Genomic DNA, 19,428 nt, shown 5'->3' with positions numbered 1-19,428 from the left:
CCAAAGCATTAAACCAGCGACGCCCGTTTTGCTGGAATTTCAAAAGATTTTATTGTCCCACATTATGAGCTTGTCGGAATTCAAAGTGGGGGCAATATGTTCAGCAAAAACCATATAAATCGTCTAAAGTCTAATGGTGACAAGAATTTCTTCAGGCTAGGCCAAACAGCAGAACGCTAGGTAGGTGCTTCCCCCCTTAATAATTCTGTGGCAACAATCGCTCGTCATTGCTTGAATTTTATTCTCGACTTTGACTTTGGTATCTTTGACCATCCAAGCTTGCTCAACTTACAAAGAAAGTGGCTCTCATACAAAAACGCAAAAAAGAGGAATCATCCCAATTGGGTCCGCCCCGTCGCCTCCCTCCCTCCGTTGGCTTGTCGGCCGGAGGGCGGACGGGGCCGACGGCCCATCCTTTTATACCTTCCGTTGTATGAAACAGTCCAATTATTCAATAGGTATTGTTTTATGATGATAGTTTGCTTTTACTATAGTTATATTTCGCTGGTTTTTATGTGGTTAGTTTCGTCATCGTCTTCTATCTGGTTTCAATCGGATGTGATGTTATTAGATCGTGTGATGTAGTTTCCGGTTTCCGAAAATTTTGTGACTTGTCACGTGAACCAAAATCGATAATTGTTTTAGATCTATTTGATTTTTTTAAAGACTTGTTTCTGCGCCTTGTAAAGAGGAACACATGTTGGTTGTTCGTTTTTTTTTTTTGCTTCTTATATCTTGATTTGTTTGTTGTTTGTTGTTGCAGCATCTGTTTATCTGTGTGTGTGTGTGTCTCTCTTTCTAGGTATGGTTTTACGTTTCGTTGGTTGTGAAATTGTCACAAATCGATTATTCCGAGGTTTTGAATAATTTTGAAGATTAGTGTGTATGTGTATGTGTGCGTTTCGCTTTTTGACGTCGTCACCAAATCACGTTTCGGTAATCTCAAAATATGATTTTTTTACAGTCACTTACTTAGGCGTGTGTTAACAATGTTGCAAGGAAATGAAAAATAGATGAAAGCTTTATAGTTTTTTCTTTTACAACTACGATCGTGATTTCGTGTTTTTCTTCTCTTCAGTGTATTGTTCGCGGCTTTAGATGCTCTTCTTGTCCCTTTGTATAATAAAGTTCTCACTGTATATTCTTTTAGTTTGTGTATTTTATCTAAATTTATATATTTCTTGACTGCGTTAGGGTGCTAATTTTAAGAAATTCTTTTATCTATGAAAGCAAGAAGTAGAAACAAACACGTTTTCCTATTCGCGTCTTCGATTATTTACGCTAATGCAAATGCATTTTGATTCTTTTTGTGGGATCTTCACAGTAAATTTAAGTTATCATATCAACTAGATAAACTTTGTCTCACATTAACTTAACCTTTTATTGTGTAATATTAAATTAGATTTATTACGAGTTAAATCGATTTAAGTTATTTATCTAAAACAAACACGAAAACAAAACCTTACCAAAAGAAAGGGTCGTGACATAACTTAAAACGAACGGTCAATTTAAATAAATTGCAGCCGTCGGTGCTGCCGTGGGTAGGACAAACATTACCCACGCACACACACACGACGGCCAATTGTCATCGTTAGTTATTAATACGGAACGCTGAACCTTAGGCCGCCAGCAGGTTCCGAATATTCTTCGGTGTGTTCTCTTCGTTCAAATGCTTGGTAGTGTACCGTAGGGCATTGAGCAGTGGTTCGGCCTTGACGGCGGGCTGCGCTTGCAGCAATCGGACGCAGCCTTTCACGTCAACGTGAGCGCCCCGGGCAAAGGCCCCAACCGGGTGGACGTGGTCGTACAGTATCACCAGTCCGACCATCACTCGTAGCAGCAGCAGGTGTGTTTCCTCGCGTTCGATCTGCGCGAGGAGTTTACTATACGCGAAAAAAATATACCAAATACCAATCAAAGATCAGTTTGGGCTACCATAATTGGCTTTAAATTGTACTAACACCCAGAAGTATAACTAATTGGACCACATCATCAGGGGAATATAAAACAAATGAAACATCTAGGACTTACGGATTCTCCAGCATCCGCAGGCACACCTTGGCCATCGTGCCGAGCGTTTCCGTTGTGTTGTCCACGTTGTCGGAGTTGTCCTGCACGAACTTGGACGTCGCTTCGCTGAGCACCTTGAGCATAGGGGTAGCGTGGGCGTAGAATAGACTCATTCGATTCGCCAGCTCGGTGGTAACGATCAGTTCGTTACTCTGCTCTAACCGCTGCCGGCTGGCAATCCGCCGGTAGTAGCTGAAATCGTTCTGAATTGCGGGTGTTTTCATCTAAAAAATAGGTAAAAACTCAGTGAAACGTTCGACCAATTATTCCGCGATAGTGCTCACCTTGTACTCGTCGAATTTTAACACAAACTCCAGGATCTCGGCAAGCTGTTTCACGAGGGCCTGCTGCGTTTCGAGGTGCTGTGTGGGATTGAGACGGCCGCCGACCAGCTGACCCAGCAGCATCGGCACTATCCGCTCGAGCTCCAGCGAGTGTTCGTAGCAGCGTTTCAGCTTCTCGACCAGCGGTATCACAATGTTCCATGCCTTCTCCTGGCACTCTGGGGAGGGATCTGCGATGGCTTCGCGGATTTCTTTGCCGGCACCCTAGGAAAATGAGAATAAAATTTCAAATAAGTAAAGTAAAGTTTCAAATGTATTTTGAATAATTTCAGTATATGTTGGAATGTGAATTTGCTGTACCACTATTTATTTACAGTTGCACTTTCTACTATTTATAAATCGAAATATAATCTTTTTCTACGCGAACTAACGATTTTGACCACTTTTTCACTTCTTAGATGCTGTACTATCCGACTATAATGTGTATTTGCTGCACCGCCTTGCTGTTGCTGATAAATACCATCTCAGTTTTCTGGTGTGCGATTTCCAGCTTCATCTGGCACAACCAAGTCTCCACAAACCTTATTGTTTTTTGTGCGGTAAGGGGAAAAAACCTTTAAAAGTCTGGCCTGCAATGTGTTCTTGTAGGTATTGCCTGAAGCAACCGTGCCCCGACAGAAACTGGGTCAGGTGAAAGCCGACTTCTCTTTTCCTGTTCAACCAGGTCGACAAAACCGGTATAATTCGGGGCTTGCCGATCTATCGTTCTTGATCGTGTTCCAGTCTCACTGCCTCTTGGCCAACGATTTCTCCCTCACCGGCTTTTCCGAACTCCTCTGGTGCTTCTTCGTCCGTAACACTCGTTATCTTCCACAAATATGATGCCAATGGAGATCATTCCAGCGATAACGCATACAGGGTGGCAACTGGATACGAAAAACCAAATTCCCTGATTTTTCCAGGTTTTTCCCGGTGTTTAATAAAATTCTAAGTTTCATATTGCGATATAATTTTAACTGAAAATGTGTTTCGATCATTGATATTTTAGTTGTATATCAATCTACGAGGTATTGAGAAAAATTTCCCCACCTACTCTATTTCCCTAGGCGAATTCTTCAATCACTTTCTCTTATTCTGCCGACCAGCAAATTACACTCCTCCTATGAACTCCTTATCTGTTCTTTTTCCCGCGCAAGTTTATTCGCAAACTCAGGCGCAAGCGGAGTTTTAGTTCCCATTGCGGCTAACTCTCGAACCCGCCGTGGCGCTTTTCCTGCTAGCCACACATTTAATTTTCGTTCTTCCAGCCATAAGCCATGCAAAAAAGCAATTTAATTGAGCTAATTTTTAATTTCGCTTTACCACTAGTGGCTGTTCTACTTTCTGACCAACGCGGCTTATTTCACTTTACATGGATTGATCGGGATTTACTCTTCCGGGTCCAAGCTAGAGCCACAAATTCGTAATGTGGAAGGTAGGGTCGCTATACCCGCATTTCGGTTACAACTTGTAACATTCAACAGTATGGCAAGTTTATGCACTGCCGTGAGTCAATGGAATTTCTCCAACATTTCTCTCGAAACCCAAATTTCGTTGCGGTGCCACTGGGATTCGAAGTTCTGCGAATTGTGTCACATGTCGCAAAATATCCGTCCTGAAACTTCAATGTCATTCGATTCGACTTGACTAACGCCAAACGAAACGCGCAAGGTGAGTGCAAACTAAATTTGTTATATCACTTCACTTGCCTCGCAAAATAAGGCCCTTTGCAAAACACCGAGCTAATTGTCGATAACCCAATCTATCGCTTGTGTGCCGTACTTCTTTATCTATTTCTAAGTTTTCTTGACTACTCAATGCATCGATCACTGGGATTGTTTGAAAAAATCCCTGATTTTGTTAAAAATTCCCTGATTATTCCAGGTAATTTCAAATTCCCTGACAATTCCAAGTTTTCCAGGTTTTTCCAGGTAGTTGCCACCCTGGCATACTGCCTCCAACATTCTGTACTGGCGACTCTTACGGTCATGAGCCGGCACGTACTGTTTAGCTTTGCGTGATTCCGCTTGGTTCGTAGCGCTGTGATCCAGGGTGGACCCCCGTAAGGCAGTATCGACGATGATACATTAGCCAGCAGCCGTCGCTTGCTACTACTAAGCTCGTATCTATTCGGCATAATTCTGGCATGCTCTGGTGATAACAGCCCGCATAGCAGCCGAGCAGGGTATCCGTTTTACGGTGGGTAATTTGTAGTTTAGCTCCCTGCAACCAGTTCTCGATCTTTCCAATCGCCTCTGCCAGCAACATTTTCACTTCTTCCAGTGTTTCGCCGGTCACCGATAACACGATTTCGTCTGCGAAGCCGACGATTGCCGCATCAGTTAGCTTAGAAGTACGCTGCTGGTCTAACAAGTCAGTCATCGTATGTTTGAATCTCGGCTAGGTGGTGCTGCTAGATAGAGTCAGTAGGATTTTTGCACTAGCCCCGTAACTGTCCGGTACTCTAACAGCCGGCCGTGGAGTCTATCGATAAAGAAGGGTTAAGACTCAGAAAGACCTTTGCTTTTGAGCAGCTTCAAAGTCAGAGTACCATTGTACACCGAGGTCCGAGGATCGAGCCTTGCGGAACATCCGACATAATGTTCATCGCCTTACGCCCCTTAGCGGTCTCGTAGACAAGCACTCGATTCCGGAAGTAACTCTTCAGAATTCTGCATAGATATTCCGGGACCAGCATTCTATGCAGCGACTCGGCAATGTCCTCCAGCTAGCACTGTCGAAGGCGTTTTTTACATCGATCGTTACAACGGCTCAAAAACGATCTGTTCCTCGCTTCTATTAGGGCTGTCCGGATGGTATCTGTAGTAGACTTAGTCTGTACTACAGAGGTCAATTATATAGTGTTTAGATTTTATGTATTTATAATTATTTAAGTCAGTGTTTAATTTATAACCGTATTTCAATTATTGCTTAAGGGCAAAAAGCCTACAAAAGCCAGAACAAATACTAATAGAAAAAGAAAAGACTTTCCTTTCCGGAACCCATATATAAAACTGCCATATTCGACAGACCGTGTTCGCCTTCCGTGTACCTCTTCTGCCTATCCAGCAGACATATCGGCCTCTATATCGCCGGATGCCCCGCAAGCTTTCCTTTCCCTAGCTTCTGGAGCTTTCAGTTGTCCGGGAAGAGACCATCTTCTAAGCATCTTTGTAGCACTGTCTTGAACACTGTCCGGGAACGCTTCTATTGCAGCTTCCAGGGACACATTAGGGATTCCATCCGGAACGGGCGTTATCTTGATTTTTATCCATCTAGCCACTGCTAGATTGCGGCATTGTCCCTTTCTTCTACAAACTTAAAACGTTCAGTAACATTTGGAACAGCCGAACGTTCGGTAAAAAAGAAAAGAAAAGATGACCGTGACACGAAAAAGTGATAGATTTTGAACGCTTATAGCTCAGCCAATTCTGAATGTATTTTTATGGTTCGCATACCATTCGAATTACAAAATATGTGCCTTTTGCTTATATTAGAAGATTGTATTTTGCCAGTAACTCCTAGAATTTACACGTAAAGTTGAACAATTTTTCCAAATTCACTGAAGTATTTGTTCTGTTGTCGCCACAGTTACCTTATGAAATTGTTATTAATAACATATAACCAATTTAAGTGAGAAGTGAGTGATTTTATGCATCTGATTTCACAATGTTTCAATTGCTCCAAGCAAAATACATACGCAAATACTGCAAGCGAGTCCTTGAGGAGGCATTATTAGCTTTAATGAAAAAGAAGCCAAAAGAAGGTGCATCGCACGAAATAGCTCGTCCAACCAACGTTAAAGCGTTGCGTGAGGTTACCGCTCCGGCGCACGCAGAGGCCAGCGTATCGCCTACCGTAACAGAGGTGAGTCTTATAGAGATCGAAGACATGTACCCTACGGGATCAGTCAACAGACGTTAGTTGTTTCTTTTATTGCTTGAACGTTACTGTTTATCACGTTTATACGTATTTATCTGTTACTGTCTATAATCATAACAGGTTCTGTCTGCGGCGGCACATGAAATAATTAAGAGCTATTGTAATTATTTTGAAATCCTTAGAGTTGTTTTATATAAATCAGCAATCTTTCATTATGGTTATATCTTTGTAGGAATGTCGCCATACAGGTTCTATATTATATAAGTTTGGAAATGTCGGTGATGATCAAAGTCAAATAAATTTTAATTATAAAATTTCCAGTCAATATTAAACTTTCAAAATGGTTCTTTTCAGAACCATCATAATCATCAATGAAGAGCATTATGATTTCCACTAGCAATCAATTTTCTCATAAATGTTTTTATTAAGCTGCGTCTAGATTTGCAACTAGGGGGGCATGCAAGATGTTCCCAACTGTTGCTAATGTTTTCAAGTAACTATGGCGACGTATCAAAATTTGCAGGTGGCGACAGAAGCAACATTGAGCAAAAACTAGCAACATATCACATTCCAAATGTAGCCAAAATTGCCCATTCTGAACGCACCTTTAAATTAACCGCTCGCTCGCCGCTTAGCTTAACCGTAATCGCTCGAAGAAAAAATAAAAAATTGCTGCAAAAAAGTTTTCTTTTGTGCTTGAATTAATTATTGTTAATCTTCGGAATCTTGTGAAAACAGCAAAAAGTTTTATGTCGTATTTTCTTATTGGATCCGTATATAGAAATTGCTTGGATAAAAAATTATTGGTGATAAGTATTTCTAACTGACGTAATTAAAAATTTACGGGAAATAATTTTTACAACTCACTTATGCACATTGTTTCACTTACTTACACAATTACCTACCGCCATCCGGGGTGAGATTGTGCCAAAAACCAAAAATGTTTATTTGTGAAAATTTAGAAAAGAAACTGGTGACCTAAATTCAAAATGATGATGATCATAACATATTTATTCATAACTTAGAATGTAACACAGATAATATTAGCAAACTATTTAGCCTAAACAGGGTTTCAAAGTTCGCGATCAAAAATACGCGGAAATAACGCTTGTAAAAAATGTCCCGCATAAACCACCCAAACAACATTCGTCGTCGAGACTTCGTACGATACACAAGTGTTTTAAATTAGCTGGCGTATTGGTGATTGCAAAACAAAGCAAAGTAGTATACTTTTCGAAACCTTTCTGGACGATTTTTGGTTGCAAAGTGTTTTTGATTAATTTCGATTGTAGTCCGGTGATTTAGTGGATATTCGATAGAACAAAAGCGCTTTAAAAGCTCTTCTTCGCCATTGTCAGAATGGCTGAAGGGGAGCACATGGTAGTTGATCAAGCATCAGATAGATCCCTGAACGATCAACTTATTGTCTCGGATAATAAAGAGGATACAATGGATGATAGTGGCAAACAAAAGGAGATACGTACAAAGCAGTACCCGCAGTTGGCCAAGGGGCCTTTTGTAGTGTTCTTTAGAAAAATAGATAAGCCGTTGAATGTGCTCCACATTTCGGACATCCTCCATCGCTCTTATAACTCCATCAAAGAGGTTAAAAAAATTAACCTATCGAAACTGCGGACCGTGTTTGGCGATCGCAACGATGCAAACGCTGTCGTGAAGAACGAATCCTTGACTGGAAGCTATAGGGTGTATATTCCGTGTGACCAGGTGGAAATAGCAGGTGTCGTGTACGATGAAGTGCTTGACGTTAATGATGTAGTGAAAAGAGGAATTGGACAATTCAAATTAACGAATCTTCCCCAGATTCCAGTTCTGGAATGCGAGCGTCTAGTCGAAAAATTAATTGAAGACGATAAAACTGTGCTGACTCCTAGCAACGCGGTTCGTGTCACGTTCGCAGGCACGGCCTTGCCAGATTTTCTTAACATAGATAATGTGTTGATCAAAGTTCGTCTCTTCACTCCGAATTTGATGCAATGTAGCCGATGCCAAGCAATTGGCCACACAGCAAAGTTTTGCACAAAAAAGGTCAAATGTGGCAAATGTGGCGGCCACCATTGCTCCGAGGAATGCCCCAGCAATGAGCAGCAGAAGTGCGCGCATTGTCCGGAACCACACAATTCTACTCGCGACTACCCGGTTTATAAACAGAGTAAACAGAAAGCGAGACAAAAAATTATCAATCGTAGCAAGTTCACCTATGCTGAAATGTTGAAAACATCTAACGTTGTTCATACATCTAACAAATATGAAGCGCTTTTTGACATAAGTGACGATGCTTCTGATTCCGAATCGAATCAGGCTCGGTATAGAAACGTAACTCCTACAAAACGAAGAAGAAAAACCCCCAAGAATTTTGACGAGAACCGCTCCTCGGTAAACCGTGCTGCTGCTGTTGTTGACCCACGTACAGAAGCTGCTGCCTCTAATACCGCTTTTACGAAACGAACTGTCTCTGGTAACGTTACTGCCAGAGAATTTCCCCCTCTCCCTCCACTGAATGACATTCCTGGGTTTCAGAGAGTGTCAGAAGAAGCAACTGATGAAACGTCTATTAAAAATGGATTAAAACAATTGATCGACTTACTCAGTAAAACGTTTCAGTTAGACAAGCGTTGGACCGATTTGCTAAACATGTTGTTGCCCCTTCTGACTCCACTAGTGGAAAAATTGTGTGTTAAGTTGCCCTTCCTAAGCATCCTTTTCCAGTGCAATGGCTAACGGATTAGTGAAATTGAATATCAATCTTTTGCAGTGGAATTGCCGCAGCATACGACCGAAAATTGACGAATTCCGTGTATCACTAAAAGAACTGAACGTGCTGGTGTTTGCCCTGTCCGAAACGTGGCTCACAAATGGAAGTGATTTTTCAATCCCAAATTATAATTTAGTGAGAGAGGAACGTAATGCGCATTACGGCGGCGTGATGCTTGGTATCCGAAATCGTGTTGAGTTTGATCGGGTAACGCTTCCAAAAATTGGTCAGATTGAAGCTGTGGCTTGCGTAATTAAGTACAATGGGTATAAGTTCTCAGTTTTTTCTATCTACATCCCTCCAAACTATAGAGTATCCTACGAACAACTACAGAAGTTTTGCGAGTATCTGTCAGAGCCCTATTTCATTTTGGGAGATTTTAATTCTCGAGGTACAGCTTGGGGAAACGACCAGGACGATAATCGTTCGGGAGTAATCTATGACCTAATAGACAGCAACAATTTATGCCTACTCAATACAGGTGAATATACTAGAATTGCTTGTCCCCCTTTGAAATGCTCGAGTCTTGATCTCTCACTTGTGTCATGTTCCATCGGCTTGAACTGTAAATGGGAGGTTTTGAGTGATCCAATGAAAAGTGATCACCTTCCAATTATGGTAAATTTCAGTCCATATGGTAACTCAGTAAATTCTAATACGATTCCGTATGATTTGACCAAAAATATTAGCTGGGACAGATTCCAATCGATAATAGATACTAATTGCCAAAATTTTGATCATGATGAAAATGCTGTGGACAGTTACTGCAAGTTTTCAGTTATGATCCATAATGCTGTGAAAAGTGCACAATCCAAACCTATCCCAATCAATCTCTGCCGAAAATTTCCTCCGAATTACTGGTGGGACGAAGAATGCACTTCATTAAAGATCGAAAAATCGAATGCTTTCAAGTTATTTCGTTCTAGTGGACTAATAGAAGATTTTTTACACTATAGAAAGATTGAAGCGAAATTCACTCGAATATGCAAAACAAAGAAACGAGAATACTGGAAAAATTATATTTCCGGGCTTGACAAAGATTCTTCTATGTCAGACTTATGGAAAGTTGCGAGACGATTAAGAAACTATTATCCCTCTAGTCAGTCTGTTTCCTCCTATTCTGAAGCTTGGGTTGAAGAGTTTGCAAACAATATTTGCCCAGCGTTTGTGCCTACTGCATTAAGCTACAAGAACTCATCGGTTTCATCTGCTTTTGAAAATATGAGCCGCCCGTTTGAGCTTCCGGAACTCTTATTGGCTCTTTCACAGTGTGAAAATTCTTCTCCTGGTTTGGATGGATTAAAATTTTTGATTTTGCAAAAACTGCCCCAATCATCAAAAGAAACTCTGTTACAGATATTCAATTCGCTTATCCAATCCAACAAAATTCCGGAAGAATGGAGAAAGGTCAAAACAGTAGTAATCAAAAAACCAAATAGAGACCCATCTTTATTGGACTCATATCGTCCAATATGCTTGTTGTCTTGTTGTCGAAAAACTCTTGAAAGGATGATTTTAAATCGCATGGAGCTGTGGGCCGAGAAAAATAATATTTTTTCTCCAACACAGTATGGCTTCAGACGTGGTAGAGGAACACAAGATTGTTTATCTATACTTGCAACAGATATACAGATAGCTTTGGCACGCAAAGAAGAGCTAGTCGCAGTATTTTTGGATATAAAAGGTGCATATGACTCAGTCCTAATGGATATACTGTATGAAAAATTAATTAAACTAGACGTCCCTATCATACTTGCCAACTTCATCTATAATTTGATGGCTTCAAAGGAAATGAACTTCTATCTGAATAATACGTTAAAAGTAACCAAAACCAGTTATTTTGGACTACCCCAAGGATCTTGCCTCAGTCCATTTCTATACAACGTGTACATTTCAGAAATCGATAACTGCGTCAACGAAGACTGTACTCTGTTACAACTAGCAGATGACGCAGCCGTTTGGTGTAAAGGACGCGATACAAAAGAGTCTCAGTTGGCTGTTCAATCGTCTTTGAATCATCTGTACAGTTGGGCAAGTGATTTAGGTTTGTCTTTTTCAGTTAAAAAGACTGAATTCGTAGTATTTTCCAACAAATATAATGAAACCAGTGTGCAACTAAAACTCGGTGATGATCTTTTGCTGAGATCGTATTCAATCAAATATCTTGGCATTTGGTTTGATTCAAAGTGCAGGTGGAGGATTCACATTGAATATGTAGTCAAGAAATGTCAGCGCAGAATAAATTTCATGAGAATGATAACTGGTACGTGGTGGGGTGCACACCCTAGTGATCTGTTGGTTTTGTACAAGACAACAATCAGATCAGTTATAGAGTATGGCAGCCATGTATTCTGCTCAGCAGCAAAGTACCTTCTCGATAAATTAGATCGAATTCAGAACCGATGTTTAAGGATTAGCCTGGGTAGTATGATGTCAACCCACACTAAGTCCATGGAGGTCATGAGCGGAGTCCCTCCTCTTAGTATCCGGTTTCAGGAGACGGAATGTAAGTACGTCATTAGTTGTTTACAACAGGACCACCATGTAGTTTCTCTTATGGATAATCTTTTCGAAATAGCCCCAGGAAGTCGTTTCCTATACTCTTATCGCCTATGCATCACATTAGAATTAGCCGAGCTTCCCGGAAAAAGATACTTTGACTATAGTATCGAAACTCTTTGTTTCTCTCCTGTTGTCGACACATCCATAGCTTCTTTAATACGAAAAGTCCCATCCCACTGCCTTCCCAGAGTAGCCAACGCTATTGTTTCGGAAAAATTAGAAGAATTTGATTTAGATGGTATATTTTTCACTGATGGCTCAGTATCCCCAACAGGCGCAGGATTCGGGATATACGAACCAGATTTTGAAGAGTCTTTCGGTCTTTCATTGCCATGCTCTGCTTTCGTTGCTGAAGTACAGGCAATCCTGTACGTTTGCAGAAAGCTCATACATTACTCCCCAGGAAGCTATGCAATATGCTCTGATAGTCTTAGTACACTTAATGCACTGAACACTACTAGAATAGAGCACCACTATCCTTCTGCCTTGTATGAAATCAAGGAGATGTTATTTAAACTAATCTTAAAAGGTGTAATCGTGACGTTACTGTGGGTCCCTGCTCATTGCAAAGTAGTTGGCAATGAGCGTGCTGATTCTGCAGCTAAGAGAGGCGCTGATAGTACTAACATTTTTGCTCGTGGCATCCAAAGCAGAGAATATAAGCCGGTTATTCGTCAATTTGCCATGGAAACGTGGCAATATGAATGGGATCAGGGAACACTTGGAAGATGGTGTCACTCGATTTGTCCGAAAGTCAGATTGAAATCGTGGTTCGAAGGAATAAATGAAGGACGAATGTTTATAAAAAACATGTCACGGATTATGTCCAACCACTTTACTTTGGCCTCTCATCTATTCCGTATTAACCTGAAAGATTCAAATGTTTGCCCCTGTAACAAAGACTATCAAGACATTGACCACGTACTGTGGTCATGCGAAGAATATGATATCCCTCGTGAGGATCTTTTTGCCGATTTGCTTTCTGCTAATCAAATTCCTAACACTCCAATCAGAGACGTTATCGCAGCAACAAATTTAACATACATGAAAATTATAAACAAGTTTATCGTTGTAGCAAAAATCAAAATCTGAACCGGTTTTTCAGACACATAAAGATGATCATATCCAGATCATCTCCAGGAAGACGAGCGTACAAACCTGTAGGAGGTCGGATGTCAATGTATGCCAAAGCAAACATGGTCGCTCACAAAAATAATTAAAATGTATAAATGTTTTGTATTATGTCTAGTGTTCAGCAGTTTCTCGGTTCAGTAATGGTATATCTCCGATAAGAACTTTGTCATTTGTAATTAACAAACTCTGTATTTAGGTGAATAATAAAGGAAAAAAAAAAAAAAAACCACCCAAACAAGAAATCGCATCAACTTGCTATCTTGAAGGTATATAAACTAATCATTTACAATGTATTGAAAGGTTATTATGCATTGGATAAGTAGTGATTACGAAACTAATATTTTTCGACACTTTGTACTTTTCGAGCTTCACGGGGGTGAGATTGTGCCAAGTCATAATGATCGATCCAATTTGTGGATTTCACATACACAACAAAAATACGTCAGTATACACCAGCATACTCATATTCTTTACTATTGAGCACAATATTTTGACAGATTAGATTGCATCATCCATTTTGGAGCAAACAGCATCATAGCTCTGCTAAATAATTGAAACTAATTTTTACTTTTTCTCTGGAAATTTCAGATACTTTGAATAAACACTCTAATATAAGACGAATATATTATACCGTGTATAAACTGCCAGTTTTAAGGAGGGGGAGGGGGGTGGGATAGGCCACATGTTCTGCGGCCGCGGATTCTCGAACGAAGTAATGGTTACTTTTGTTAATCCTTTATAAGGCAGTGGCAACTATATTGCCACCAACAAAAATTTTTTATTTTGCTTCTATAATTATATTGATGCCATTTAGAAGCAAAACAAATATTTTTCGGTGGTGGCAATATTATTGCCACGGCCTTATAAAGGGTTAACCCAAATAGGTATGCCCCCTTAGGATACACCCCTTCATTTAGCTCCCCCTTGTTAACCCTAGAAACGCTATTGGCTATATAAAGGCTGTCCATTGACTACGAACTCATTTTTAGTTATTTCAGACCTCTTCGGGTTATTTTCGTTCATACTTTTTGTATTATGCGTTGTTTTTGGCCGACCCCCTGCCCTTAATAGTCCACTTAGTTCATGGACGGCTGATTGTGCCAAAGTTCATGCACTTCCAGTAAAATTAGGCTTCATTGTAACTAAACCATTTCTGCGGTAGTTGTTAATTGAACAATTTAGTATATCTTGACAGGTTTGAAATCAACTTAGTTCCTAAATTGTGTGCATACTGAGCTAAAGAACAAAAATATATGCTTTTTTGGCACAATCTCGCCCCGGATGACGGTACTATACTAAATTATGGTACTTTCCGTTACACTTTTGGCTCTTTCTCTACTATTTTTTGCTCGATTTTTATACTTGTCTTAAAAAAAGCACCTTAGATTGACCTTTGATAAAAAAAATATATTAGCAAATTTTGAAGCCATTTTCTTGGAGATCGCCGGCAACACTCGCGGCCTGTGGCCGTCTCGCGCTGAATTATCTAATGTTACTATTGATAGTTTTTGGTGGTCTTGTTATTGATTAATGTTTTATGAAAGAGTCTAAAATTTGTGGAATTCGATTAGTTTTTGAGTTACGCAAAAATTTCTGTTTTATTTGTTTGAGAGTCCTTATCCCCCTAGCCTACCACAGGGGTGAGGGGTCTCAAACCATAATTAAAAAAAATCCTGCCTCCAAAACCCCCCACATGCCAAATTTGGTTCCATTTGATTAATTGGTTCTCGAGTTATGAGGAAATTTGTATTTCATTTGTATAGGGCCACCCCTCCTAAAGTGAGGAGAAGTTTCAATTGACCATAGAAAAAATTCTTATCTCCAAAAACACACACATGTCAAATTTGGTTCCACTTGCTTGATTAGTTCTAAAGTTATGAGGAAATTTGTATTTAAATTGTATGGGAGCCCCCGTCCCAAAAAGGTGAGGGGCCCTAATTCATCATAGAAAAAATTCTTGTCTCCAAAAACACCCACATGTAAAATTTTGTTCCATTTAATTGATTACTTCTCGAGTTATGCAGAAATTTGGTTTCATTTGTATGGGAGCCCCCCCTCTTAGTAAGGGGAGGGGTATCTAACCATCATAATAACCTTCCCTGGCCCTAAAAACCCCTATATGCAAATTTTCACGCCGATCGACTCAAGAATTTTCGATTCTATAAGGAACATTCAGGCAGTCAGACAGAAATCCATTTTTATAGGTATAGATTTGTATGGGAGCCCCCCCTCTTCGTGGGTGGAGGGATCTCTAACCATCATAAGAACCTTCCCTGGCACCAAAAACCCCTACATGCAAATTTTCACTACGATCGGTTCAGTAGTTTTCGATTCTATAAGGAACATAGAGCAGACAGAAATCCATTTTTATAGGCATAGATTTGTATGGGAGCCCCCCTCTTAGTAGGGAGAGGAGTCTTTTGCCATCGCGAGAACCTTCCCTAGCCCCAAAAACCCCTACATGCAAATTTTCACGCCGATCGATTCGGTAGTTTTCGATTCTAAAAGGAACATAGGGACAGACAGACAGACAGAAATCCTTTTTTATAGGTATAGATAGATAAAGAAATATGGCAAATGGGGTATTCAACCTCGGGATTTTCTAAGAAAAATTTTTGGAAAAACATCACGATCACAATAAACAGAGTTCGTAAGTTCGTAATTTAGTAAGCCAAATTGAAACGCGGAGAAAGCGTGGAACATGTTTTTAAGACAGAAACGTTGTCATCGTTCAATGGTTTTTTTTTGTACGAGAATGAACCACTGCGACCAATAATAGAGATCTATTGTGGAGATCCATCGTTCAATGGATAGATTCAACTGAAATTGTCGTTGCGTTCACATGTCCATTCTAAAGTTAAGTTGCAAAAAGATGATCTAAACAGGAAAAAGTGTATTGACGTGTCCTATTTGTCTACCATTACAAATTATAATTCTTTTATCAGGTGATATTTACAAGGATAGACTGTAAAACTAATGCGCATCATCATATTTTATGCTTAATCAATTTTAACAAAGGTAACGCTTTTGAATAAATAAATGAAATCCTAAGCAGTTTCGAGTTATTTGGCGAGTGTCAATCTGAAACCTAAAATGTATTTAAGACAATAATTGCATTATCACAATTCAATTTTATATGCATAGCAGTTATACAGGTTAGCCTATGGTATAAGATAAGGCCGGACGTACACAATTGTGTCGGTTGCTAAATTTAGTAAATGTTTATGGCAATGTGTAGAATATATTGGTTTCGTTATCTTGAGATATAAATAAAATTTATTTTGATCCAAAAACCAAAAATTTTATAATTAAAACCCTTCGTGCTTAAAGGGTTATACATAATATCAGAAGGTTAGTTTACATAGTGTGTAACGTAACGTAATGGGGAGATTACTAACACTTGTCCATTCCTGGCCTGTGATCGTGTTGATCATCATTAAATTTGTTAGTAAAGGCAACTATCCGTGCTTGGCTGGGGGTCGTTAGACTTGACTATTATGCATGTTTAAGGTGAAATTGGTCGTCATCGATTCTGCAAATTTCAAAAGCGGTTTTTCTGTTTTAAGCAAAAATTTTGTTCATGAAGATATATTCGCTGTGTTCAGATTGGCAAGAAGAATGCCGTGAATACATTTCTATACACAGAACCCCGCTTTTGGGCCCAAAAAACTACTTCCGAATTTGGGCTTTTCGACGAAAAGTTACTGACTGCTAATTTCCCGTAAGCGTAGCGCTCCTCGGTAAGCGTTGCTCTTATCAAGCAGTGCAGTCATCAATTTTTAATATTTTGCTCCTAGCTTTCTTCAGCGATTCACATTACCTCTTTTCACTTTGCTTTGAATTTCCTTGCTCATTGAGATGCCTTTATACATTTTAGAACACTTCAATCAACACTAGCAGAAATCTTACTTGACCTAAATGGAAATAATATTAGAATAAATCATGTAAAACATAGGATAAGAATCTACATGATTTTTTGCATCCTCTGATATTTGTATTTTAATCATTGATTAAATTGATTGTGAGAATTTTCTTTGATATCCAAAGAATCCGATTAATTCAGAACTATTAGTTATCATAGATTGCCGTACTGGCCTTATTCTTATTCAGAATGAAGGCCTTTTCTGAACAACGCAACAATCACATTTGGTAATTTTTACACCGAATCCCACTTGAATTCACAAAATTATTATAATATGTAGATCCAGAATTAAACTTGACAACTGTTTACTTACTGATTAGTTAAAAAGCCCTGCACCACTTCAAGGTTCAGTTTTATCGTAGGGGGCTAGACTGATTGTTTAGCAAGTCCACCCAAAAAATTCAATAAGGTTTGCAAGTTTTCTTTTTTTATATTCTTTGACTAGCAAATTGCAATGACGATTTTAATTATCGTTTACACGAACATATGTCACTTTAATTGTCGTTTAATTGATGACCTGTTCACTGTGAGTCACACTCAGTCACGTGCTGACTGTACGAGTTCTAGATTTTGACCATAGTTGTGAGTGGCTCGATCGGAATTCCCAGCCGAGAACAGCTGATTTGTGATGTTAATGAGATGTTTCATACCTGACGGTGTGATCAATCGATTATCTAGCAGAGCGAAAATGTTGCGAATCTATACGGCAATAGTGTATGACACTCCAGAAAAATCACCATCCTTACAAGCAACAGACACGCAACCTACTTTCCGCTTTCGGTGCGATATAAGTAGCCACTTGAATTCCCCTCTCGCAGCGCAGCGGCGGCTAAACGAAAACTTAACACCATTCCATCAAATAATTCAATCATCGTTAATAATAGACGTAAGCACCCGTCAGTCACCCTCTGGTTCTGGAAGGACGGCCATAAACAAACGATCCAACCAACGTGGCGAAGAAAGAGAACCTGTCCAAGATCTATGCATGTTTACCACCATTCATTGTGGGAAATTTGAGCAGCCAATCCGGATAAAATAAACTAAAGAAAAAACGCTCCATACACCATGGAGAAATGAATTGTCGAGAAGGCATTCGAATGATTATCATTGCCAGCAAGCAAGCAAGCAAGAAAGAAGCGCCAAAACCGCACAAACAAGACATTTACATCCCATCAAAACATCTCACTTATCATATCTGGAGACGTTTGTACAATTTCACGATGATAAGTACCTATATGAGCTTCTGTGGGCAAAAAAAGATTGCGCAATCTACGGTTGTGCTGCCGCAGCAGCAGCGCACGGGGAATAATTGCGACTAATTGTGTTTTGATGAATCTGGATTGATTTTTAGAATGTTTAGAAGAGATAAAATGATTGTCTCAACTGACAAAGATCAGCCGGAATTGGAATTGACACTTTCCACGTCACGGGAGATGCGTGTGAAAAGATTTTCTTTTTTTACTGCAGCTGTGGAGAGTGCAACAAAGGAAAATGCACTGGAAAAGCACAGCTTGTTTGCATTCACAGTCATTCATTCCCTGAACTCACTCACTGTTAATTGAGTAATCTTAAGCACCGCAGTAAACAATAGCGGGTGAGTCTGAGTGAGTGTCGTGATGTGTAACTGACGTACGTACGTACCGTAGCGTAGGTAAGTCGCAGTTGGGAAAACATGGCTGCGGGTGTAGAGTTCTATCAAAGAAAGGGCGCAGATTTTCCATCCGTCTCGAGTGACGAATAAGCCCTGAAAGGGAACTGAAGTACCCATCTTCCTGGGCATAAGAGGTGTAAGAAAAGTAAAAAGAAAGAAAAAGTTCCAGGTTTACTGTACCTGAGAGAAAGTCTTCATATGTCCAATGCTGTTTCGAGTCGAGTTTTTATGCAAACATTGTATTTTCTTAACTTATTACTACCGGCTGATCTGGTTTACACAATTTAAAAACGTTGATGTGATGCGTTGAAAGGACTTTTTTCAAATCTAAAGCCATGACTTTATGACCACATAAAATGCGTTTCTTTACGGTCGAACTTAAGGGTCTTTTCAAGATCAAATCTCTGTTGATGAATTCATACAATTCGAAGTTTTGCAGATTTCTTCCGCATGTTGATCGTTAAATTATTGTTCTGCTCAGTTTAATGAGATTGGCGGAAGAGTCATGTTTTTATGAAGGATTTACAGTATTTAAAATAATAACAACTTCCGATGTGCACAGTGAGTGTGTTCCGTTTTTTTTCACACCAGCACGACGTGCTGCAATTTCCTTCATGACTATATTATTGACAATCTGCGCTCACATTATTCCAGAGCAGCATCTGCTAGTGCAGCGGCGGCAGAAATAAACACGCGCGTCCAGAAAGGTTCATTGCATCAGCCGCTGCAGCAGCAGCAGCACAAACAAATCGCCATCCGTCATAAACGTATGCTCTGCCGCGGCGGTGTTTTCCTCTCTTGTTGTACAGCATTTATGATTTTGATTGTGCACTGGATAAAGCTGGATGATGAGTCGGTTGTCACTTCAATTATTTGCGCGGAACAGAGAGAGAGGGCGTTGAAATTACACTTCGTCTCGCCGCGGAGGACAATTTATGTCATTGTTGTAGCGAAAGACTTCCGGTGGCAGGCCACTTCATAGGGTGACGATTTTTGCGCTCCCATGAATGGAGAGAGGTGTTCAGTTCACGTGGGTCGTATTTCCTGAAAACGGCGCCGGCTGCCGGCATCCTTATCAGCATTGCAGTTTATTTTCTACATGCCACTAAAC

The 19,428-nt window shown here is 39.9% G+C and overlaps 1 protein-coding gene across 1 annotated transcript in view; it reads right to left on the bottom strand.

Moving 5' to 3' along the window:
- Positions 1-215: 215 nt before the first annotated feature.
- Positions 216-19,428, bottom strand: part of LOC128733404 (CYFIP-related Rac1 interactor B) — a 94,516-nt gene continuing 75,303 nt past the window's right edge. The window contains exons 2-4 of the mRNA XM_053826969.1: positions 2,355-2,618; positions 2,032-2,294; positions 216-1,883 (exon numbers count right to left, since the gene is read on the bottom strand). Coding sequence (XP_053682944.1) covers positions 1,619-1,883; positions 2,032-2,294; positions 2,355-2,618 — 792 coding nt within the window. The 3' untranslated portion in view covers positions 216-1,618. The remainder of the gene's footprint in view (positions 1,884-2,031; positions 2,295-2,354; positions 2,619-19,428) is intronic.

The sequence above is a fragment of the Sabethes cyaneus genome, chromosome 2 (genome assembly GCF_943734655.1).
Source record: "Sabethes cyaneus chromosome 2, idSabCyanKW18_F2, whole genome shotgun sequence".
In the NCBI taxonomy this organism is placed as follows: Eukaryota; Metazoa; Arthropoda; class Insecta; order Diptera; family Culicidae; genus Sabethes; species Sabethes cyaneus.
The sequence above is the reverse complement of the archived record's forward strand: the minus strand, read 5'-3'. Positions and strand labels throughout refer to the sequence as shown.